A 26,572-nucleotide genomic window follows, 5' to 3' on the forward strand; every position below is an offset into this window, starting at 1 on the left:
GACTTCACCAATCTACATACCTTGTTTTTATGTCCTGGCACAGAAAATCCCTCAGGTTGCTCCATGTAGATTTTCTCTTCTAAATCTCCGTTTAGAAAGGCAGTATTTACATCTATTTGATGTATTTCAAGATTCCAAATAGTGTCAATAGCTAACAATACTCTAATGAAAGTTATTCTCGACACCGAAGAATACGTATCAAAGTAATCGAGGTCTTTCTATTGTCGGTATCCTTTGATTACCAATCTGGCCTTATACTTATCAATTGTGTCATCTAACTTCATTTTCTTCTTGAAGATCCACTTACAACCTAGTGGTTTACTTCCAAGAGGAAGATCCACAAGTTCTCAAATGTGATTTTGTAAGATAGAGTCTATCTCAGATGCAATTGCCTCTCTCCAGTGAGGTCCATCAAAAGCGTTTATAGCTTCTGAGTAATTTCGGGGTTCACTTTCCAACATAAAAGTGATAAAATTTGATCCATAGGATATTTCTAACCGAGCTCTTTTGCTCCGTCTAAGCTCAACATCCACTGGTTCCTCATCATTATCTTCACCTTGTGTTTCATATGCCTACTTTAAGGAGCTAGCATCCTCTCGGGTCTCATACAGAAATGCATGCTTAAAGAATGAAGCGTTTCTCGATTCTATTATCGAGTTCTTGTATATCTCCAATATGTGTAATTCATACACAACAAATCGATAAGCACTGCTATTCTGTGGATATCCAATAAATACGCAACCAATAGTCTTTGGTCCTATCTTAATCCTTTTTGGATCAGGCACCAGCACTTTGACAAAACACCCCCACACTCGTAAATATTTGTAGGACGGTTGTCTTCCATTCCACAACTCATAAGGGCTCTTATCTATTTTCTTCTGGGGCACCTTATTTAAAAGCTAATTAGCTATTAACACAGCTTCCCCCATAGAACTCTAATAATCCAGAGTTCAATAGAAGAGCATTCATCATTTCCTTCAGAGTTTGATTATTTTGCTCAGCAACTCCATTTTATTGAGGAGTATAAGGAGTTGTTGTTTCGTGTTTGATCCCATGTTTAGCACACAACTCAGCAAACGGTGATATGTATTCACTGCCTCGGTCACTTTGAACTACTTTAATCTTTTTATTAAGTTGGTTTTCAATCTCATTTTTATCGAGAGCAAATTTCTCTATAGCTTCATCCTTAATTTTGAGAAGATACACATAACAGTATTTTGTGTTATCATCTACAAAAGTGAAGAAGTATTTATTACCACCATGTGTTGGCGTACCTTTTAGGTCGCACACGTCAGTGTGGATCAGGTCAAGTGGTTCGTTATTTCTTTTAATATGTTGAAAGGATAACCTTGTCATTTTCTCTTCAACACAAATCTCACACTTGTGTTTTGGGTCAAGGTGGAATGTAGGTATACTTTGTATATTTATTAATCTACGCAATACATCATAGTTAACATATCCTAGTCTACCATGCCATACACACGAAGACTCAAGCATATAAGTGGAAGAGCTTTCACTTTTATTTATCTTAGGCCTAATAAGGTCATTACATTGAGCTTGAATAACCCATCAAAAACATATCCCTTTTCTATAAATATTCTATTCTTGGACAATACAACTTTGTCTGACTCAAAAATAATGCGAAAGTCATGCTTGCTTAACAGTGATCCTGACACTAGATTCTTCTGAATCTCCAGAACATACAACACATTATTCAGAGTAAGGTCATTGCTCGAGTTCATCTCCAGCACCACTTTTCCTTGGCCCATGATGTCCGAGGTTGCTGAGTTCCCCATGAACAGTTTGTCTCCAGTGACTTCTTTGAAGTTGTGGAACAGCTCCTTGTTGCAGCATACATGTATGGTGGCTCCAGTATCGATCCACCATTGTCGCACCGAATAGGTTCATCTCAGAGACCACAGCGCAGAGGTCATCCATTTCTGTTCCCTCGTTCAAGTTGGTCTCTTGCTTCTTCTTCGGCTTCCTGCACTCCGAAGATTTGTGACCCACTCGGTCACAGTTAAAGCACTTCCCAGAGAACTTATTCATGTTGATGCCTCCTCTGGCTCCCATCTTGGAGGATTTGGGGCTCTTTCGTTTCGAGCTTTGACCGTGCTCGACCATGTTAGCTTTCACAGTAGCCTGAGAGAATAGCTTTCTCTCTGAACTCTTGTTGTCTTCTTCGATGCAAAGTTTAACAATAAGTTTCTCCACATTCATCTCCTTCCACTTGTGCTTCAGGTAGTTCTTGAAGTCCTTCTAGCCGGGAGATAGCTTCTCAATGATAGCAGTCACTTGGAAGGTTTCAATCAAAATCATTCCTTCTGAGTGGATCTCGTGCAAGATCACCCGAAGCTCCTGGACTTTACTGATCACCTAAACCATTTTGTAATCCAGGAATCGACCCACGATGAACTTCTTGGTCCCTACAACCTCCGTCTTGTATTTCTTATCTAGAAACTCTCACAGCTCCTTAGTCATTCTCTTTATGCTATACACAACGTATAGCGAGTCAGCAACGCAATTGAGGATGTAGTTTTGGCAAAGGAACTTAGAATGAGTCCATGCCTCCACTGAATTGATGGTCTGCGCATCAGCATCCTCAGCAGGCTTGGGAGGATCCTCGGTCAAGAACGGAGCCAAGTTGAGCGTGGTCAGGTAGAAGAGCATCCTTTGCTGCCACCTCTTGAAGTTCACTCCAGTGAACTTCTCTGGCCTTTCCCCATAGTTGATTGGTACAGTTCCAATCGGGGCAGAGGGAGTCTGCACATGTTGAGTATGTTGCACCTCAACATTCTATTTTATGGTCATCGCAATAGAATCGAATCTGTTTCAAGATTGTTGGACAAAATAATCTGTTGTCGGAGATATTAGGAAATTAACTGAATTGAAATTACACAAAATCAATTCTAATATATTTGTCTAGATGACCTGAGCTGATAACCTAGGCTGCCATTGGGGGGATGGTTTTTGCTAATTGCTTAGTGCAGACCGAGCACCGAGTTTGAGCAGTAAAGTCTGAGCAAGCGAAGTGGCCGACGGGCGAAGCGGCCAAACGAGAGAAGGGACCGAGGCCTGCGATGGTCGTAGTTTTCTTGAAACAGATTTTTCCCCACCTCTGGCTGTGCTTTGAAGTTTCCTCGGGTCATCTGTTTCCCAGGATACAATGGCAAAATCATGAACGCAACCAAGCACTAGTTGTTCGTGGCTAACTGAGAATGCACCTGAGTGCTATCACAAGTAGTTCAGCTGAGCGGATGCACGACTGAGAGAATAGGTGGAGGAATTCTTTTTCTTTCGCTTTCACTTTTGCTTCTCTTACGCGTCTCCCTTTGCTCAAGATCCAACCTCCTTATATAGGAGTTCTCACCTTGCCTACAATAAATGACCAAATTATGATCATTTAATGTTGGGTTTAATGTCATCATTAATGAGTTTAATGTCTTCATTAATGTCGAGACGTTACAGAATTATTATTAATGGGTTTAATGTCACCATTAATACTGAGATGCTACAAAATCACCATTAATTCACAAAAATAGGTATATTTATATAAAACTGATTTGAGAGATAAAGACTCTCAAACCGAATGTCAAATGATACATGATAGTTAGGAGCTTATCCTCTATTATTGAGGTCGACTCCTTTATCATCACTAAATTCACTTACATCATCATGCACTCAATTTCCCTCTCACCATCATGCTTCACGTGGGACAATCCACAAGAAAAAACAAAGTCAAACCAATCTCCAATCACACACACACACACACACACACACATACAACACCACACAAACACCATTACATGCATTACAAAATAATGAACAATTGGTGTGGCAGTAGGTGTGGCAATCAAACACGGACAACAAACTAGAATACTCAACCATGAAGAGCACTGATAGCAAATGGAGCATCAAAAGCGCAGACAGCAAGCGGAGCATCAAAAGCACGGACTGAATTTATGATTGTCATCCCGCCATAGATCGTCACCCCACTTTTAGCAAGTGGTCAGCTATCAACGGATTTATCGTGTCTTTACCGCGAGCCATTTGCTACAAACTAAATAGATCTTTATGGTGGATCTATGAACCCTCTTGGGCTTTTTGGCAAAGCCCCAGCCATCAACGGATTTGGTGTTGTCCTTACCATGAGTCGTTTACTATAGACTAGATAGATCGTTATGGTGGATTTATTCACCCTCTTGGACTTTTTGGCAAAAGCCCAGCCATCAACGGACTTATCGTTGTCCTTACCGCGAGCCGTTTGCTATGGACTAGATAGATCAATTATGGTGGATCTATTCACCATCCTCTCTCATACCTCCCAACTCACATCCCCTCATCATAGGAAATGTGTACAAAATACAAATTCTCACCACACACAGTAGGATCCCTCACTGTACAAGTTCATCTCACCCTAATCACAAGACACACACAAAGTCCACACTTTGACTCACATGCATACACTCAAGTCCATAACTCGACTTGCATGTACACACACAAGCCATGAAAAACATGGACAGCAAATGTAGCTTCAAAACCATGAACAGCAGGTGGAGCATCAAAAACACAGACATCAAACTCCTCATAGGCAGCAGCGTAGAATGCCCCTTTAACTTTTGCATAAGTTCACAAAATGGTAAATGTGAATTTGGATCTTGCGCAACATTCGGTCAACATCAAGAACCATCCCCTCATAGCGACACCTGTTGCGAGCTTCCCATAGAACATACATCATACTAGAAACTCCAAGATAGCTCGCCTTCATTCTCCCGCTCGCACCTTTGTAGTATTGGCCAAGGATGTGAAATAACTCCTCTATTGAGTTAACGTCATGATTTATCTCTAATCATCTCCGTACCTTGTTCCAAAGAGTACATGTGATAGGGCAATCAAAGAACAAGTGATCCTTCGACTCATCTTAACATTGGCAAAGCATACAAGTCTTGTTCTCCACATAAGACATTCTATCCATTGTCTGTAGCTTCTCATGAGCAAGTAACCATAGAATGAATCGATGCTTCGGCATAATTTCCTGCCTCTAAACCAATGATGGTCATGTCACCTCAAGATCTCTTGGCATAAAGAAACCATATGCATTTGCAGTCCCACTTTTTCCTCCCGCAAACCACTCACCCATCAACAAGTTCACCTCCTCATTTCCATTTGTAGCCCTTTGAATTTTGTTTCGAATGTCCACAAGTCGTTTAATAAGAGGAGAGTCCGAAGCTTTGACCTCCCATTGCCAAAAATCAGTACCCTTGAGATAATGATGGTGCGCCCATCTTACCTATAGTGAATCCGCATTAGTTTGGATCTCCATAGTGTCTTGCTAAGAAGTGCTTCGTTCCAGGCATGTAGGTCTTGTAGTTCATAATCACCATCATGTCGAAAAAGACACATTGTGGCCTAAGAAATAGGAGGGTGCTTTGAAGACCACACAAAGGTATGACATATTGTTTTGATCTTTTCAATGACACCAACAAGAATAGGGAGCATGGAAAGCTAATAACACTCCACACCTTGAAGCACCGTCTTCACCAACTCCAAGCGCCCCGCATAAGATAAGGTGTGCTTTGGTCAAGAATTGATCTTCATTGTAATAGCATCAAGTAATGGTCTATAGTTTGCAATCCGTAACTTCTCCGCCACTAGTGGAATCCCCAAGTACCGGAATGGAAATGTTTTTTCCTGGAACCCAATAAGTTGGAGCAATCAGTTCTTCATTCTATCATCAATCCCCGCCATATACATATGAGACTTCAATGAATTATCTCAAAGTCCTGCTTCATTGCGAAAACCCTCCAAACAATCCACTAATACTTTTATTGAGGACTCATCCACTCATGCAAACAACATCAAATCATCGGCATATGCAAGATGTGTGATGCCAACCTCTTTACGCATAGGATGGAAGTGAAAGGAGGGTGACAATGAGGCAACCTGCAACCTGCGTGATAATACTTTGATGCACAACCCAAAAAGTAGGGGAGATAGGGGGTCACCTTGCCTTAGACCACGACGCCCACTAAACAATCCATAGATGCTGCCATTTAGAGAAATAGAATAGGAGGTCGTAGTTACACACTCCCTAATCTATCCAAAATATCATTGGGGAAAAACCAAAACCAACGAGGGCACCCATGAGAAAATCTCAATCTACTGTATCAAATGTCTTCTGCAAGTCAACCTTGATCATACATCTCGGGGAAATTCTTTTGCGTGTATACTTCCGTAGCAACTCCTGTGTGAGATTAATGTTGTCACCAATAGATCACCCTTTCACAAAAGCTGCTTGCGCTTGATCCAATAAGTCTCCCAAACCCCCTACTAATTGACCGGCCAGTAACTTTGCAACGACCTTATAGAACACATTACAATAAGAGATAGGTCGGTAATCTGAAACTCTTATGGAATGATCTGCCTTTGGCACCAAAGATATTAATGAATGGTTCCATTGTTTGAGTAGTTCTCCACTCTGAAAAAATTCTTGAAAGGCTGCGATAAGCTCCGACCTAACAATATCCCAAGACGAGGTGAAAAATTTTACTCCATATCCATTTGGACTCGGTGCTTTATCACTCCCAATATCGTATAAAGCTGCTTTAATTTCCTCCACCTCCGCCAGCCTGATTAAGTCCTCAGATTGACCATGAGTGAGTTTTCTTCCAAGAAATCCACCACTGTCCATGGAGTCACACGCCACCTTTTTCCCAAGTAGATCATGAAAGAAGCCCACAAATTCATCTGCCACTTCACCTAAGCTTGATGTTTGCTCTCCATTTTGCTTTGTGAGTGTGATGATGGCTTGCCTCTTGTTGTTCCACTTCACTACATCATGGAAGAATTTAGTACACGTATCAGAGCTTCTTAAGTAAACATACTTCGCACGTTGTTGATAAAATTATTTCTCTGCCTCCGCAAGTAGAGTAGCCTTCCTCCGTATATGATCATAGTCAATGGAAATAGTACCTCCTACTAGGACCTCTTTCTGTATCTCCTCTAAATCTACATTTGCTCTCTTTTCCTTCTCTGAAATATGTCCAAAATTATTGTTATTCAACTCCCTCAATCTTTTCTTCAAACAGGTCAACTTCACTTTAAGAATGACTTAAGCATTCCCAATAACCGAGGGTGACCATGAGTCCATCACAAGCTCGGTGTAACCTTCATTTAGTGATCACATATTAAGGAACTTGAAAGGTCGATTTGGAGGTTAATCCTTCGCTAGAGTGTGCACTATGGTGCAAGAGTGGTTCGAGAGACACCCGGGCGCCATAAACTCCGCATAAGCATCGAAATCTACCAATAACTAAAAAGAATTCACCAAAGCTCTATCTAATTTACAAGAAATCATACCATTGGTCCAAGTGAGATGATATCCAATGGAGCGAAGATCCACCAAACCGCATACTTGAGTAAAAATTTGGAAATCCCGCATTTCATAATTGGTAACTGAAGAGCCCCCTTGTCTATCTAGTGTCGATATAATAGAATTAAAATCATCAAAAATCAACTATGGTTTCGGAATGGACTCCCTAAGATCTGTAAGAGCCTCCCATAACGGTCTCCGAGCAACAATAGAATGAAGCCCATAAATAAATGTAACTAAGACGTCCCTCCCAAAAATCTGACACCGGACCCGACAATGAATGGATTGTTCGGTCATTGAGAGCACATCCATATCAACTCTGTGTACGTCCCAAAGAAGCAGTATACGGTCATGATTAAACATATCAAAATTATGAACATACTCCATACCTGAAAACCGCTGACGCATAATAGGGTCAAGAGAATTGTCGTCCAACTTTGTCTCCAATAATGTCATCACTTGAATATCTTTATGTTTGAGAAGGCGGTGCACCCCCCCCCTCCATGTTTTAGGGACTTGTGAAAACTCCTAATGTTCCATACAGATACCTTCATTTTACACCACCTGATCGAGCTGCTCGGGTCGGTAGTTGTCGTACACTCTGTGGGGGCACTGTACTGCCAATCACTTCCTTGTTCTTCCCTTTATTACATATGGAATCAGTCTGAGAGGATGCAGAAGAAGATGATCCCAGTGTCACTGATATAGCCGGAGATGATTATGTCGAGGATCGATTTGCATTACTACTAGCCGTTGGGACTGATGATCCGCTGAAGAGGAAGAGGCCTCCTTGCTACTTGAAACCTCCGGTATAGCAGACAACTCCTCTTCTGCATTCAGCACCTCTACATGATGTACGTGCTGCGCGCCCACCTCTTCATGATCTAGGGGAGGTTCAATTGCCACGGGCTTAGGACTATGTACCACCACAATTGTCAATCCATTCTGTGTCGCCGGTTCCTCCACATTCTGCGGTTGTTGGTTGGTTTGCCTTGCCTGAGTTCTATATCTCGGTTGCGATCTCCTTCTCCCCCAGTTACCCGTTGATTTCGACCTTGGCCTCCCTTCATGAGGCGCATTCAAATTTAGTTGAGATGCACCCCGACAGTCTTCCTTTCAATGACCAATCTTCTTACAAACTTCACAATATTCGGACATCATTTCATAAACAATCATGAGATCAACCTGGGCTCCAGTAGGTAACGTGATTGATACCTCATAAATTCTATCCCTAATGATCGGAACCTCCACCAAGAGACGAGCAAACTCCATCCGCTCCCTTGATCGCGTCAAGTTATCTGTGTATAGAGGCTTCCCTATCTCTAAATCAATCATACTCAGTACTTTCTGTGACCAACAATATGGTGGTAACCCATGGATTTGAATCCAAGCTGGAACTAGCTGGCCATCCTCATGGAAGAGAAAATACTTTGGCATAAGCTTCAAGAAAATGGGAACTCCAAAAGCAAAATAAGGCCCACCTTGCAACACACCATCTCGATCCTCTTTTGTATCAAAACAGTAGACCACGCACTCACTTTTGTGCATAAAAAATTTGTAGGGAACCCTCCATTGATTGGCAATCGCAGAGACTCCATTTCTTCCCGGATGTTCGTCCATGAAACAACCAACAAGACAAAAACCCATGGTGTCTTCAATGTCATCGATATCATCAAAGTCGAAAGATAGCCTCTCGCCTTTAGCTTCATATTGCTCCAGAGACACACCTGATGTTGGCTTCCAGTTGTTTCTGAATAATCTTGCCCAAGTCTTCTTCTTTTGCGTGACCTGTGCCGGTTGGGTAGGTGGAACAACATCCTTCTAATTATCACCATCTCCAGCCCCTAGTATTGAATTCGGCGTCACCCCCTCCGTTGGTGCAGCCTCATTCACGTTGATAGTCTCACCAATAGCCTCAGGCATTCCATGTTCATCCACCTCAGCACCATTTTTTGAGATTAGAAGCCTTATCATTAGAAATGTCCTTCACATATTGGTCCACCTCACTAGAATGAGAGTCCACTTCAAACTCCTGGTCCACTTCATGAAATCCATTGGCTGCCAAGTTGACCGCTTCAATGTGACTAAATCTTTGCTCTTCATATAAGGCAATTTGCAATTCACATGCTTGACTCAAGGGAGAGTACTTGAGTCCCTTTTTCTTCTTTCCCATTGTGGAAAGTTGATACCTAAGCACACTTCAAGAAAATTAGCTTCCTAAATAAAAGCCACTGAATAAAAACTAGGAAAGTGCCCCATCCAAGATTTGCCAATCAATGGGAAGATATTTGGCAATTAATTAATGCAATGAATGCAAATTAATGAAAATATTTATCGTTGAAAACTTTCCTTCTTTGACAAAACTTGGCCGGAGATGACAACCACCTGAGTTCGCCACCGAGAAAAGCTGCTACCAGAAATCACCAACCGACTTTTAACTCTAGAACTCACAAAGGGCAACGAAACCAGAAAAAAAAACTAAAGAGAGAGAAACAAGGGGAGAAAAGAAACCCAACGGATGGAAAAACCTCCCGCTTGCAACGGTGATGAGAAAGAGAAAGAGGAGGAAGAGTGAGAGGGGGGATGAAAGCGCCCACACAGGTCGCCGAAGAGTGACTCCGATATTCCTACCAACCTCCAATCAATTTCTCTCTAGAATTAGAAGGGAGAGCTTCTCTCTCTAGATCAAAGGGTGACTGCACACGAGTTAACCTTGGTTCAGTACAATCCGAGCTCTGGATTTGCACCCACCCTTGCACACTCATGCGTGATAGAGTCTCTCTCCATGCATATTTTTATAACATCAATACATGTGTCATAATTTAAACCAACAATAAAGTAAAAAGACTTCTAATATGGGACTGAACTCATGCACAAAAGAACCTCTTCGTCTCTACCTCTTTATTCTATTCATATTTCCAACACCTTTGTTGTTCATGTCCTTAGTCATTTGTTTGAAGAACTCCATTTCAATTATCTCTTTAAGTTGGATTGCTACTTCAGCCTTTCGAGGTCTCATACTGCTTGATGAGTCTGTACGACTCAATGCTAGCTGAAGAACCTTCCACGCAGAGCTAGAGTCATAGCATCCGTTCAATATTTTATCAACAAAATCCGTTTCACTGGCAACTCTCAGAGATATCCATCCGACAATGTGTAGTTGCACAATACCAATAGGGTTCAATCACCATTTTATGAAGAAACACATTTGGAGTTAGACTAAGTTATGAAAAACAATGAACTTCGTGACACACTGAAATCCTGAATCACTTTCTTAGCATATAATAAAAATAAACTCATTCCAAAATGCTTAAACCAATAATCTAAAAGACTTTACCTTTCAACAAGTGTTCTAAAAATCAGTCTAAGCGGTTGTCTAGGTGCCGCCTAAGTGCTAGGGGCCAGTCAACCATACTGAAAACATGTTAGTCGACCAGTCTAAGCGGCCTTGGCGTCAAAATGGGATTAGGTGGCCCCAGGCACTAGCTAACCGTTCAAATTATCTATGCACGGCGGAAATAGTGCAGGGTTTTTATAATTTTTTTTAGTTTGGGCTTTTAATTTAAAGTCCAATTAAAAATAGAAATGTAGCATTTTTTTTATTGGGCTTAAGTTTAATAAGTCCTAAACTTTGATCCAACAAAAAAATCGATTTGTTGACTTACCCTAGTAGCTAGCACCAAACTTCATCTTCATCTTCATCATACTGAGTAACTAGAGTTAGAGAAACTAGAGCAATGAAGAAGTCCACATTTATGAAAAATCAGAGTGTTAAAAAGCTGGAGAAATCAAGTTGAAGAAAAAATTGTTGTATGTTCTTTTCTTAACTGAGGGACTTAGAAGTGATTGAATTAAAGGTTGGCTAAAGGCTCATCCTTTGGAAACGTCATTTCATCAAATAACCCCAAAGAAGTTCTAGAGTGAGAGAACTTTACGAATATGATTTTACATCTGAAAAAGAAGAGGAGGATCATAATGATGATATTGAGTTCATGTCCGATGAAGAACAAGTTGTTGAAAATTTTGGTGAAGTAGAATAAATTTGTGATATCTTATTAATTGTATATTTTTGAACTCATTTTAAATTTGATATTATTGTGTTGGAGTTTTAGAATGTGATTTATTATGTAATCTATGTTGATACCGTGGAATCTGTCTAGCAGCGCCTAGTCCACGCCTAAGCGGCCTAGGCATTGATCTAGCGCCCGACTAACACCTAACGAATTTTAAAATCTTGCTTTGAACAATACAGCTTCAAATAAAAATCTGTCGATTCTATGCCTAAAAAAGAGTACAACAAAAAAAACTGAGTATGAATTGAGCGATGTACTTCATACCTTAGCCGGATTTACCAAGAAGCTGCAGAGAAAACCCCAAAATCACTCCCTTTTCTATATCTCTTTAAAAGGTACGAAACCCTGAGGAGGAGGATGAAATAGGGAAAACATGAAAAGCTGTGGGAATGTGAACTCGACGGGGAAAAAAGCGAAATTGGAACGAAACATCAAAGCAAAAATGACTAGCGAGATTAAAGTAGTTCAATAATATTATAGTTGTTCTAATAGAAACATCGAAACATAGATTATCTTAATTTTCTTACTTCAGTAGTTCAATAATATGCTAGTAGTTCTAACAGAAATTATTTCAATGGTGGTCATTATTATTTATTTTTAATATTAGTAAAGTTATTTCAATGTTGATTGAAATGAATCAAAATTATTTTAATATTGATCAAAACAAGTTAACAAGATAATAATGATATCAATAGAAATTTCAAGATTAATCCATTGAACCCTAAGAACATCTTGCCTATGAAAATTACATATGTACGTAAAATCTGTCCATGCTTTCCAACTTCATTTCTAATGCCTTCTTACTCCTTTTGCATTCAACAAGTTTTTCTTGCAAGACTTTCAACTTGCAAAAAAGAATTGCACTTTCTTCATCCAATATCATTATCTCCTCATCTAGCTCTTCGCTTTGGTGGATTACAAAATCCAATTGTTCTATTGCGACACTTTCCTGCACAGGGTCATGCCATTTGAAAAAGCCACAGTCACCGGCCATCTGCAAAAGAACAAACCAATCATTCCTAGGAAAAGTATATTGCAAGATCTAAGATAAATGCAAATCGTACTTTCCAATTTTTGCATCGCCAAAACCTTCTACCAGGGGTATTGTGTGTCCATGATGTGAACAAATTGGCTGACAGTTTATGCATGCATATGGGGCGATCAGCTTGAGCAATTGAGGTTACAAATGCTTCTTCCACTTCTTCATTTTCCATATCTGGAGGGAGCAGTAGACAAACATTCAGAATGTGAAAAGAAACACTGTCCATTGTTGTGATTAACAATGTGCAACTCGTACTAGAAATGTAGCATACATCAGCAAATATTTATGTCCTACTTTACAAAGATTCTCATTTGATGGTCATCTAAGATTATCATCTCTCGAGGAAATCATTTTCTCTTATATCACATGGCAATTATTTTTATGGTTATCCTAGATGTTTAGTAAAGATTATGGAACCAAAAATGGTAATACGATATTTCCATCTTATTTTCTAAGAAATTTTTTCACAAACCATCAGGAAACAAAAACATAATGTCCTATTCAACTGTAAGGTTGGATTGGTTAGTCTCACCTTTATTGTTCATGTCCTCAGTCATCTGTTTCAAAGGCTTCATTTCAATGATCTCTTTCAGTTGGATTACTACTTCAGCCATTCGAGGTCTCCTACTGGCTGATAAGTCTGTGCAACTCAATGCTAGCTGAAGAACCTTCCACACAGAGCTAGGGTCATAGTATTCGTTCATACTTGTATCAACAAAATCTCCTTCACCGGTAACTCTTAGAGATATCCATTGAACAATGTGTTGTTGCACTTCTGGGCCACGAATTATTGGAGGTTGGCCAGTAATCATTTCCAGAAGGATTATCCCAAAGCTATAAACATCACTTGCATCACTGGCATAGCCAGTACGGAAATAACTGGAAAAAAAAAATTTAAGGTCACAATTGAATTAAAATAGCAAGAAAAAACTATTGTTACTTTGCCTTTTCCTGGAAAACTAGTGGTGTGGTGACACTATCTAATGTTAAGAATGAAAATGGAAGAACAAGTCGCACCGTCCAGATTAACGAGGAAAAGTAAGTTCTATGGACATCATAGCAGATTCAGTATTGGCTCTTAGTTTAACTAGGAACAAAGCATCAGGTTTTATTTACATACTTATATTCAATTGGTAACTAATTGCAATTCCAAAAATTAAGCTTTGTACCATCCTCCAAACCATGGGCTAGGGAGATAGCAGAGTTCTTTTTCAAATAATAGAGATGTATCATCTCCAGCATAATTGTTATAAAAAAGACAAGGCAAGCTATAGTTTTTGAACATTTGCGAGAAACCTCATTTTTAATTTCCACATGATTCTTTTGTAAGTTGCCTATTATGGTTAACAAAGTTGACACTTTCCCAATCTCACTGTCTATTTATGTGCTATAAAATAGCTCATAAAGAATTCACTATACATTTTCTTTATTTATAAATTCATAACTTCCTTCGACACACCAAACCATCTTCTTATTTCTAACATAGACATACTAACTAAAGAATTGGCAGTCATGATAGTATGCAATAAAGTGTTATATTAGTCTAATCAGGACTAACCATGTGGTTACTACAGTACTTGACTACCTCTAGAAAGTATGGTGGAGAAAAGAACATACGCTGGATCAATATACCCTACTGTTCCAACCACTCTTGTGGTTGTATAAGTGTCATTCTCATTCCAAGCCTTGGAAATTCCAAAATCTGTTATTTTAGCCTCTAAATCTGCACCCAAGAGAATGTTTGAGCTCTTCACATCCCTATGAACTATTGGCGGGTTGCATCGCGTATGCAAATAGTCCAATCCTAAATTAAGTATAGAGAATTCATGTCGAGTTAAGAGAAATATGCACAAATCCAAAATAAAGTAAAAGAACAAGAAGCTTTATAGTTTAAAACCTTGTGCAGCTTGGTATGCAATTTGGAGCCTCTCTACCCATGTCAACACAGGAAACCCAGCTTCACCTACGATTGAGAGAACATAGGAATAAGAAAGATCATAGTCATTGCCCAAATATTTCTAAACCCCAAGTTTATGCATCTATATTTGAAAAAGAAATCTAATACTCCAACCACATATTGAATGTTGCTTAATGCTTACAACAGAAACTTTGCAACCTTTAATGATTAGGACTAATACAAACTATTGAAGATTTGTGTTCATTATAATATCTTTTAATTTTAGGGGAAAAAGGTAATTTCTACACAAATGACTGAACATTCTTCCATAGACTCAATAAAGCATCTTACATAATAAAAAAGTAAAAGAAACCAGCAACAAAACAAGATATGGTATTCCATGTTGATTATGATTAGGTGATCATTTCCTTGAATGTTTATCAATATACTACAAAATTCAATAAACACGACTAAGCAGGAAATATACTCTTAGATTAGCATCACACATCTTATCATTTCTTTCCATGAGTCTCAATTACACTAGGCAATCTATTGATTCAAATTACAGTGTTAGAAATGTCATAGTGCAAAACCTCTCAGATGGTCTTGAAGGTTTCCTTGAGGCATGTACTCATAGACAATAGCAAGGTAGCTTCTATCCTTGCAGTAACCAATTAAAGAAATTAGATTCGTGTGGTGAACTTGGGTTAAGCTCCTCAACTGCAATACAATACAAAATGTTATCATGCATATTCATACATTTGTCAAAATTCATTCTATCTCTAATTCAGTTTAATCACCGGTGGCCAATTGCATCTTTTTAGTGATCACTATAGCATACACTAGTGGATATTGTTCTCACCGTCTTCTAATTTGGTTGCTGGATTTCTATTATCTTCAAAATTTGAAGGTCTAGTGAAATGAATTATATACCTCAGCAAAGAACTCCATGTCACTCTGTTGTGATGAGTGTCTCTGTCGCTTGATTGCGACATCAGTTCCATCTTCCAAAAGTCCATAATAGACTATACCAAATCCCCCTCTGCCAATGACTGTCTCAAAGTTGTGTGTCATTTTTACTATTTGTTCATAGGTGAACAAGTGAGCATTACTTTGAAACCTATTATCTGTAAATTCGGCAATTCTTTCTGCAACCAAACCTTCCATACAGAAACCACATTGACATAACTGAATTAGGCACGGATCCATCATATTTGTGTAATTAAAACATTGATTAGCCATAAGCCTATCTAGCTTCTTAAGTATGATCACATTAGGAAATATGAAAAGGAAAGATCATTTCTCTTTCTTTTTTTTCTGTTCTCCAAATTATGAGAACTACCAATTGAAGTAAAAAACTATTGGAAGTATGATGAAACATGATGCCAGTGGTCTTCTCATGACTGATCTTGAGAGACTCAAACTCAACAATAGTCCTATAACATTTCACAAAACTAATTTATGAAGGGTGAATTGACATCAGAGATTTTTTATAGTTGCTGACAATGGAACAAAGCATAAGGGAGACGATTAGAGAATGGCTCAAATTGTATCAACCGGAAGTTTTCAAGTTATTTAAATGATAAACAGAAGATTCCTTTTCTTTCTTGGGATAGATTTGTCTGGCTTGTATTTATTTTTATAGTGGAAATTTTCATTTGTGGTTTGGGGTCGATAACCTTAATCTTTCTGTATGCTACTGTTAGCATATAGATATAAGAACACGTGAGTGTTTTTTTTCTCAAGTACAAACCTGGAATATCTAATTCATTGCTAGCATGTTCGTGCCAATTCTCATTTATGTTTGTTTCTTCTTCCTGAAAAGAAGCAGAAAAATAATATTTTGAAATTGATATAATAGTAGAAGCTCAACTCATGATTAGCCTAGAAGAATAATTTTGGCATAACTTCAGTAACCGTAATCCATTGAATTCAGTCGCACAATAACAATGTTGCTCAATCACCATTTTATGAAGAAAACATATTAGGAGTTAGACTAAGTTACAAAAATCTACCATGGCTAACATGTACGAAGATCGAAGTACATGTATTAGTCTTAGAAAATAAGTTTAAACTGATTGCATTTATCAAGAATGAGGATCAAAAGTTCAAACCAAGCACATGCAAAAAAGATGAGCATATACCTTAAACCGCCTAAAAACTTGTGTGAAATGGATGAGTGGAATAAGCGTCAAGTATTTTGTTATTTTTTCTTGTGCCCCTCTGAGTTCGTTCTGAATCCGCTTACCTTTGACCACAAGGTAGATAGAACTTCGTTGCTGGCAGCTAATAGCGAGATCATGACACTGAAGCAAGACCTCCTCCATCTTCTGAAGTGTTTGCATGGAAGCATCACCAAGCTCCCTGTCATCGGGCATCTCCAACTGTTTTCCTACCAATTCTAAGTAATCTACTAACTCCTTAAATTCCTTCTTCATCAGTTGTGCATTAGTAGCTGCCTTTATAACTTTACCAATCAGGGAAATTGCCGTGGCCACATCACTTATAGCCGCCATATTCGCTACCACCAGCAACTTTTGTGTCCTACAAAGGATGGCCCCACTTGTTCTGTATTTTGATGTATGACACCTACAATAAAACCTTTTTTTGAAAGAGAAATGAACTTAGATGACTTAGATCCTGTTCACTTATAGGGACCATAGAATCAATAGAAATATACAAAATGTCTCGAAATAATAACTAGGGCAGGAGATTCAATTAACCGAGATTCAGAAGCTGAAATTTCACCTCTCCTATCAATAGTTTTAGCTAGAGCATTTATAACATGACCCAAGTAACCCTCACGAACGGGTGTTTGAGCAATTCATCTGGTCACTTTTACAGTACTTCCCTCTTGTATCATCAAACCATAACCCATTAATACAATCATATAATATATAAATACTTCAGCTAATTAGGAAGACTAATCAGGAATAAAACTAAACAGAGTTGCATCTAACTAAGGAACATCAAAGACTAGATAAAGGAAAGAGAAGAAGCAACACAAATTAGAAATTCAATTTTTAAAAGTTTTAGATTTTGTAAAAAAAATATTTTTAATTTTGGTAGACCCTCTTGTTTATGATGATGGAAATACAAAAGTAATGAACTTAGTGACACACTAAAATGCTGAATTACATGCTTAACATATATGTTAAACCAATAATCTAAAATAGATTAAAATAGTTAATATTGTCAATGGACATTTGGACTATTACAAATTCGAAACTGCACTTTTACCTTTCGGCAATACAGTTTCAAGATACTACTGCAATCTTCCTCTTCAGCAAATAAAGAACTTGTTGATTCTATGCTTAAAAGTCAGACATATGCTTTGGAAAATAATACTTGCAGAAAACTGAGTATGTATGAATTGAGTGATGTACTTCATACCTTAGCCAGATGAATCCCAGATGCAAATTTATCAAGAAGATGAAGAGAAGAGCCCAGAATCAGCCCCTTTTCTATATCGCCTTCTAGTGTATTTAAACTTAACTTTTCACAGGCTTAAAAGGTCAGAAACCCTAAGGAGAAAGAAATAGGGAAAACATGAAAAGCTGTGGGGTTTGTTTGCTCTCTGCAGTTTCGAGGAAATAGGAACAAGGATTCCTTTTATTGTATGCAATTTGGAAGCGCTTTCGTCCTAGCGCGTGGGGCTTAATCATTCAGTTAGAGTCTTATAGAGATGGAAACTCAAAGCTGCGATGAATAGGATTTCCAATCCGGTGGGAGAAAGCAAATGACGCGTTAAAGCTTGTTTCAAATATTTTATATAATATTTTTATCAAATGATGTTGACCCTAATTTAAACAAATGCTTTTACAAAATTAATTATAGTTGAAATTGCTCTAGTACTGATTAACAGTTAGTACTATCCCAACACTATAAATAAAAAATAAAAAATAATAATAATAAAAAATAAAAACAGTCCCATTAAAGAAGTTCTAATAATATATATTATTTATTTTGGATATAAATTCTTATAGTTTTACTTTTGGACTCTGATCACATGTCAATAAAGATATCCTACATTCTTTTAAACATATGATCCTTTCCAAATATTTCAAATATGAGACTTTTGATTAAATTCTAATAATTCTCTCCCCAAACAAAGGACTATAATTATTCTCATGATCCGGATCTCCCCTCAAGCATTTGGTCACTTTGACTTGCTCTGGACCTTCCCGCGAGCATCCGCATCCAGTCATCCTGACCTGCTCTAGGCCTCCTCGCAAGCATTTGCATCTGGTCACTCTTGACCTGCTTCACGCCACCCGCAAGCATCCCGTCACCCTGACCTGCCTCGGACCTCCCTATGAGCATCCAGTCACCCTAACCTACTGGCCTTCCCGCAAGTATCCAGTCACCTTGAATGTTCCGGGTCTCCCCACAAGCATCCAGTCACTCATGACCAATTCCAGGTCTACCCTCAACTTCATTTAAGGTCACCCCACATGCCATTTAGTCTGGACCATGGCCCTGATACCATTTGTTGCGCAAAGAGGAGGGCAACACCTCTCAACCTCTAATGTGCGGAAGAAGAGAAAGAGAGAAAGAGATCGCGCGAAGCAACAAAATTAAGATGCACAAAAGGAGAGGAACAAACACGATGAAGGAGAAGTAGAAGAAGAGGAGGAGGAAGAAGAGTTATCGTGGTTTGACGGCTTAACTACATCACAAAAACGGTCAAAGTTTTATTAGAATTTTCTCTACACAAGAGAATCATATTACATGATTCTTGTGATTATTGTTGTGCAATAGGTTTACAATGATCCCTATAAATAGTGCATAAACCTCAGACCCGGTAAAATCATAACAGAATTTTGTTATGAATAATCGCAACAAAATTCTATTATGAAAAACAGTAACAGAATTCTGTTATATAAAATAGTAACAGATTTTTCTTCTATGATATCCATTGCAATGACCTTCATCCAAATATGAGTCACCCGTCAACAATCTCCACCTTGGTGAATATTCACCTTTTCGAAGAACACGAGTATCTGAACAAAATTTCACCTATATCTCTGGGTCTGGGCTTCCTTCCTCTAGCATCTAGAGATATGGATCAATTCAAGCAATGCTTAAACTTCTCTATGATCACTGGCTTTGTCAGCATATCTACAGCATTGTCTGCAGTGTGAACTTTCTCAAGTTAAATTTTCTCAGAAGCAATCAGCTCTCTGATATTATGAAACTTTATATCAATGTTCTTGGTTCTCGCATGATGCACTTAATTCTTCGCTAAATAGATAGCACTTTGACTATCGCATAACAACTTGATTCGTCCTTATTGAACACCCAGTTCTCTGACCAACCCTATAAGTCATAAAGTTTTCTTCGCTGCTTTAGCTGCTACCATGTACTCTGACTCTATAGTAGACAATGCAACAATATATTGTATCATAGATTTCCAACAAATAGGTCATCCTGCCACAGTGAACACATATTCTGTAGTAGACCTTCTATCTTCTAAATCTCGTGCATAGTTTACATCTACGTACCAAGCAACTAAAGGATTTTCCAGTTGTTTACTGAACATGATGTCATAATCAATTGTATTTCTCAAGTATCTGAAAATCCACTTGCACCCTATAGCTTTCTCTTCTTCAGGAAGTTCCACTAGATCCCACGTTTGGTTCTTATGCAACGACCCATCTCCTGCGTCATAGCACTCATCCACTTATCCTTCTCAGAGCTATGTATCACCTCCTGAAAAGATGTAGGGTCTCCATTACTAGTGAGAAGTGCATAAGATACCAAGTCTTTAAATCCGTATATGATGGGTAGTTTTACGACTCATCTCATTCTACCACTAGCTATAGTGCGATGCTTCATATGCTCTGAGCTAGAATCATCGAAGTCATGAGTCTCTAGCTCCACCTGCACAACATCTTTCTTTATATTGTTCTATGGTATTTCCTTTTCTTCTTCCTGAGTACACTATAGCATAGTCTTCTCGTTGAACGCCTCATCTCTACTGATCACCACCTTGTTTGCCTTAAGATCTCAAAGCTTGAAGCCTTTAACTCTTTTCTGATATCCTAGAAAAATGTTTGCTTTAACTTCGCATCCAGCTTTGATCTTTCCTCACTAGATATGTGTATATAGGCTGGACATCCAAAAACTCGAAGATGAGAGTAATCTACCTGATTCCCTGTCCATACTTCTTCTAATACTTTGCCTTATAGTGATGCCCTTGGTGATCTATTAATGAGATATCATACCATGTTAATTAATTTTGCCCAGGAATTCTTTACTAGCCCTGCATTTAACCTGAAACATCTTGTCTTCTCAATGATTATTCTGTTCAACATTTTCGCCACCCCATTCTGCTGAGGTGTCCTATGAACCAAGAAATGTCTCACTATCCGATGTGTTGGTTGCTACTCGGAAAACCTATAGGTTCCACTGTACAAAAATTTTGTACAAAGGTCTGAACCTTTTCCTAGCTACCATGTGTTCTTTTAAATTAAATTTTGGATCATCGCCTGCGGAACTTAACACGTTTGATCCAAAACTTAATCTATTTGTTCTTTTAGGTTTTGACTTGGATCTCCTGCGGAACTTAACACGTTCGACCCAAGTCTCCTTAAGTTATTAATTCCATTAAATATTAATTTCCATAAAAGGTTCCCAGTACTGACGTGGCGAGGCACATGGCCTTCTTGGATATGGGAGCAACCACCACCGACTAGACAAAACCTTTAATAGAAAGCTAATATTTAATTTCCTAAAATAACTTTAGGTTAACCAAAAAGAACAATCAAATCACAAGGAAAAGAAAGAAACAAAAGAACACAACTTCGAAAAACATATTTGAAATTCTAGAACGTAAGCCTCTTGTATTTGGTATTATTTCCATAAATAACTAGCATGATGCGGAAAAGGAAAAACTACTAGTTATACCTTCTAGAAAGACCTCTTGATCTTCTACCGTATTCCTCTTCTAACCTCGAACGTTGTGTGGGCAACGATCTTCCGAGAAAGAACCAATCACCTTCTTCTCCTCCTAGCTAGGTTCGGCCAACAAAGAGGAAGCTTCACCAAGGAAGAAAATCAAAACACTAACCAAGCTCCAAGAGATGCTAGCTTTTTCTCCTTCTTCTTCTTCTTCTCCGAGTAGTATCCGGCCACCACAAGAGCTCCAAGGGAGAGGGAGAGGTTCGGCCACCACAAGAAGAAGAGAGGGAAAGGGTGTTGGCCGGCCACACTAAAGAATAAGAGAGGAAGAGAAATAATAAGGGTTATCCCATGAAGGCACCCTCACCCCTTCTTTTATATTCCTTGGCCTAGGCAAATTAGGAAATTTAATTATAATAAAATTTCCTCAATTTCCTTGACATGATTTAATTTAGAAAAATAATATAAATTTTCCAAATCAAACTTCAATGGCCGGCCACATCATTGGAGAACAAATTGGACAAGTTTTAATCAACAATTAAAACTTCCTAATTTGTTTCCGGAAATTTTAAAAAATAAAATTTCTCTTTAAAATCTCTTCATGGTTGATAAAAGGAAATTTCTATAATTTTAATTTTATCAACATGTGAATAATTTTAAAAGAGAAAATAAAACATCTCTCCAATCTACAAATAAGGAAAGAGATCTAATCTCTTTCTTTAATCTTTGTAGATCTTTTACAAGAGAGATATTTAATTTTAATTCTCTTTAAATTATATCTTCCACATAATAAAAATTAAAATTAAAATTCCTTTTTAATTTAATTTGGCCGGCCCCCACTAGCTTGGGTTCAAGCTAGGGCCGGCCACCCAATTTCATACCTAGGCCGGCCCTAGCTTGGTTCCCAAGCTAGCTTGGCCGACCCCATTTGGGTGGGTATAGAAGGTGGGTATAGGTGGGTATAGTACTCTATAAATAAGAGGCTACGATAGGGACCGAGAGGAGGAATTGGTTTTGGTCTCCCGATAAAATTAAGCATCCCGTGTTCGCCCCGAACACACAACTTAATTTTATCAATGATAATTCATTCCACTAGAGAACTATCATTGAACTACCGCACCAATCCCAAATTACATTTTTGGGCTCCTTCTTATTATGAGTGTGTTAGTCTCCCTGTGTTTAAGATATCGAATGTCCACTAATTAAGTGAGTTACTGACAACTCATTTAATTAATGTCTAAGTCCAAGAGTAGTACCACTCAACTTCACCGTCATGTTGGACTAAGTCCACCTGCAGGGTTTAACATGACAATCCTTATGAGCTCCTCTTGGGGACATTATCAACCTAGTATCTCTAGGACACAGTTTCCTTCTATAATCAACAACACACACTATAAGTGATATCATTTCCCAATTTATCGGGCTTATTGATTCATCGAACTAAATCTCACACATTGATAAATTAAAGAAATAAATATCAAATATATGTGCTTGTTATTATATTAGGATTAAGAGCACACACTTCCATAATAACCGAGGTCTTTATTCCTTTATAAAGTCAGTATAAAAGAAACGACCTCAAATGGTCCTACTCAATACACTCTGAGTGTACTAGTGTAATTATATAGTCAAGATAAACTAATACCTAATTACACTACGACCTTCTAATGGTTTGTTCTTTTCCATTCTAGTCGTGAGCTACTGTTTATAATTTATAAGGTACTGATAACATCATCTTCTGTATGTGACACCACATACTATGTTATCTACAATATAAATTAAATGAATAACTACAAACAAATGTAGATAATTAGACTAAATGTGATTCTTTATTCATAATGAATGTTTACAAAGCTTAGGCTTTCAGTATACACTCCAACACGATGATACTCACAAAATTCCTGAAACTTTGAATCTGTGTACTTAGTCTCATAATCTAACCTAAGGCATTTGATTTTCCTTCCGGTCTGGTTCTTCACTTCAATTTTTCACAGTTTAAACTTCGCAAGAGTTTTTAACTTGTGTCGCATAAAGTATACCCAGACCTTTCATGAGTAATTATTAGTAAAACTCACAAAATATAGGTACCCTCCACATGATGCTACTGGCTAGTCCCCAGAGATCTGTATGTACGTAGTCAAGAATCTCCTTCGTCTTGTTTGTTGTCGTTTTGAATTACACTTTGCTCTATATCCCAAGAATACAGAATTTGCAGAATTCAAGTTTGCATGTCTTGACACCCTTCAACAAATCTCTCTTGTGAAGTTCTAGCATCCCACGTTCACCCATATGCCCTAGCCGCATATGCCACAAGACAGTACTGTCTGATTTAGACTCCACCAAGGCGACTCCACCTACAACTATAGTCTCTATCAACTTGTAGATATTCTTTGCTATCTTTTATCCTTTTATTACCGTCAGAGTTCTCTTGCTGACCTTCATCACCCCGCTCACTGATTTGTAATTGCAATCAATACCATTCAATGTGCCTAGTGGGATTAAATTCTTCTTTAGATCTGGTATGTGGCTAACATCACATAAAGTTCTGATCACACCATCAAACATCTTGATCCTGAAGTTCTCTATGCCGATAACTTTGCATGCCGCATTGTTTGCCATCAATACTGAACCAGAATCCACTACTCTATAGGTGTCAAACCAATCCTTAATTAAAGTCATGTGATATGAACATGCAGAGTCTAAAATCCATGCATATGTCAACTACTCCGAACTTGACATAACTGATAGAATATCTCTATAACTGCTTTCTGATTTTTCCTCTTCAACTATGTTTGTAGACTTTGCCGAACTACCTTTGTTCTTTGTAACATATTTCTTTATCTCTGGACAATCTCTCTTGATATGACCTTTGCCTTCATATTTGTAACACGTGATCACCTTCTTCCTTATCGACCTAGAACGAGCCTTGTTGTCATACCAGATCCATGCCGAGATTTTCTCCTACCACGCTCTTGGTTGCTATTTACCACAAGTCCTCCCTGAGAAACTTCATCGCTTGTTTTCTTCCTTTGATGAAAACCTAGCAACGCAACTGTGATCTCCTCAAATTTGAGAGTTTCCTAGCCCCACGTCAAAGTAGTAATCAAATTCTCGTATGTAGGAGATGAAGGTAGAGAATTCAACAACATTAGCGCCTTGTCTTCATTTTCGATCTTCACATCAACCTACTTCAGATGCTCACAATCTAGTTGAATATGTTGATGTGCTAGCTCAGATCAGTTCCTTCTGTCATCTTTAGCCCAAATAATTTCTGCTTGAGATACAGTTTGTTTGTCAATGACTTTGACATGTATTGACTTTCTAGCTTTTGCCAAACTGCCACTAGTGACTCCTCATCCATGACATGATACATCACATCATCCGCAAGGCAAGTCTAATTGTTGCCACTACCCTTGCTAAAGTTCTTCCCAATCCAACCTCTCCATGCTTTCCGGTTTCCTTTCTCCTAGCACTTTCACCATGCCTTGTTGCACCAACAAGTCCTTCACTCTTCTTTGCCATAATCCAAAGTTTACAGTTCCATTAAACTTCATCATATCAAACTTCGCAGAAGTCATCCCCAACATGTTAACGAAATCCGCCAAAACTTGTAACTCTGATACCAATTGGTTGCGTAAAGAGGGGGACAACACCTCTCAACTTTTAATGTGCGGAAGAAGAGGAAGTGAAAAAGAGATCATGCGGAGCAACAAGACAAAAATGCACAAAAGGACAGGAGCAAACACGAGGAAGGAGAAAAAGAAGAAGAGGAAGAAGAGTTACCGTGTTTCGAAGGCGTGCCTACTCCACAAAAATAGCTGAAGCTTTTTTAGAATTCTATCCACACAAGAGAATCATATTACATGATTCTTATGATTATTATTGTACAATAGATTTACAATGATCCCTATAAATAGTGCATAAACTCTAGATCCGGTAAAATCATAACAAAATTTTATTAAGAAAAATCGTAATAGAATTCTGTTATGAAAAAACTGTAATAGAATTCTGTTATATAAAATCATAACATAATTTTATTACGAAAAATCTTAACAGATTTTTCTTCCATGACATCCATCGTATTGACATTCGTCCAAATATGAGCCACTATTGACACCAATAGTGATGCAGTAGTAAATGAAATTGATTATTTTAAATTAATTGAAAATTGATTACTTTAAATTAATCAGATTATAAGACCTGAACTCATGGATTACAATAAAAAAATACTTTAAATATTGATCGATTATGTATATAAACATTATTCTAAATTAGTCGTCTTCTCGAATGGGTCTAGTGGTTAGCGTAGTTAAAATTAATCAAACTACCCCAACTCTAATCAAAGTTACTGATCCTGTCCGAATCGCCTAACCAAAGGACGCTGGGCACGTGGCGCGATCCTAGTCGATGGAGTGGATCTCCGGCTTGGTCGAACGAAGCTCCGGCTATCCTGCACAAAAGTCGAGCCGGGAAGGGATTCCCGGCGGCGACCCTCCGACGCTCAAGTCAGGTAAGTGGTGGAAAAAGTGGCTGCCAAGCTTGTATTATGCGTACCTTTTGAGAAGTAAGAGGCTCTTTATATAGGGCGGGGAAGGAACTAATGCACATCCACCGAGGTGTATACGTGTCAGCAACCCATACCTTGGTATGCACTTGTCAGAGAGCTTACCTGACACCATACTGCTACAGTCCGAACATGCCTTTGATGGGACAACAGGACACCCCGTTGTCAGATTAGGAGTATGGCGTAGCCATACGACTTGACGGCTGTCAGAAGATGTTCCCGTCTTTTACCCACCGCCCGGCCGGGACGTCAGTCCGGCCGGCCTGGCGAAGAACGTCGTCCGGACGGCCTTAATTCCCTGCGCCGGCCGGGCGGCACGTCCTTCCGCTCGGCCATTATGTACCGTTTCATTTGAGCGTCGGAACCCTAGTCCCTACCAGGGTGCCTTTTACTACCAGATGTCCCTTTCTTCCCAGTCCGATCGGCTCGTCCTTTTCCGGCGGGCCACTAGGCCCTTTGACCTCCCCGTGGCGTTGACCCCTCGTTATGGGGTTCCAGATTCTTACCACCGGATCACTTGCCTTCCCCTCGAGTCTAGTCGAAGGAGGCGAAGTCCGACTGACTGGACTGCCGATCTGACTGAGCAATGCTCATTGCATTAGGCCGCTCGGCCAGGCATAAGGATGCTTATCCGTTCGGCAGTATCTATCCGTCCGGCGATATCTTGTCCGTGCCTTGTGTTTTCTTGGAATCCACGTCCGCTGTTCTCCCATACTGCCCA

At 38.8% G+C, this 26,572-nt stretch overlaps 1 protein-coding gene across 4 annotated transcripts; it reads right to left on the minus strand.

Annotated features, from left to right (window-relative positions):
- Positions 1 to 12,140: 12,140 nt before the first annotated feature.
- LOC122001662 (probable LRR receptor-like serine/threonine-protein kinase At2g28960) lies at positions 12,141 to 17,948 on the minus strand. Of its 4 annotated transcripts, none has more exons than XM_042556538.1 (10): positions 17,778 to 17,948; positions 16,529 to 16,973; positions 16,138 to 16,201; positions 15,318 to 15,544; positions 14,978 to 15,104; positions 14,385 to 14,450; positions 14,105 to 14,291; positions 13,020 to 13,366; positions 12,510 to 12,661; positions 12,141 to 12,439 (listed from the first exon to the last, which is right to left on the minus strand). In XM_042556538.1, exons 2-10 carry the CDS (start codon positions 16,898 to 16,900, stop codon positions 12,191 to 12,193), a joined length of 1,791 nt encoding a protein of 596 aa, XP_042412472.1. In that variant the 5' UTR covers positions 16,901 to 16,973; positions 17,778 to 17,948; the 3' UTR covers positions 12,141 to 12,190. The 4 variants fall into 4 exon arrangements, with proteins under 4 accessions (XP_042412472.1, XP_042412471.1, XP_042412473.1 ...); XM_042556537.1 differs by having other exon boundaries at positions 16,529 to 16,985; XM_042556539.1 differs by lacking the exon at positions 17,778 to 17,948 and having other exon boundaries at positions 16,633 to 16,892.
- Positions 17,949 to 26,572: the final 8,624 nt, after the last annotated feature.

This window comes from Zingiber officinale, chromosome 7A (genome assembly GCF_018446385.1).
Source record: "Zingiber officinale cultivar Zhangliang chromosome 7A, Zo_v1.1, whole genome shotgun sequence".
Classification (NCBI taxonomy): domain Eukaryota; kingdom Viridiplantae; phylum Streptophyta; class Magnoliopsida; order Zingiberales; family Zingiberaceae; genus Zingiber; species Zingiber officinale.

What these genes read in the sequence shown, in the direction of transcription:
- LOC122001662 (XM_042556538.1), bottom strand. Translation starts at nt 16,900, where the DNA reads ATGGCGGCTATAAGTGATGTGGCCACGGCAATTTCCCTGATTGGTAAA. An exon ending in AAGTTTTTAGGCGGTTTAAG is followed by an intron (nt 16,202 to 16,528) that starts GTATATGCTCAT and finishes GCTTCTTTTCAG; the next exon opens with GAAGAAGAAACAAACATAAA. An exon ending in TGAGGACATGAACAATAAAG is followed by an intron (nt 12,662 to 13,019) that starts GTGAGACTAACC and finishes TGCTCCCTCCAG; the next exon opens with ATATGGAAAATGAAGAAGTG.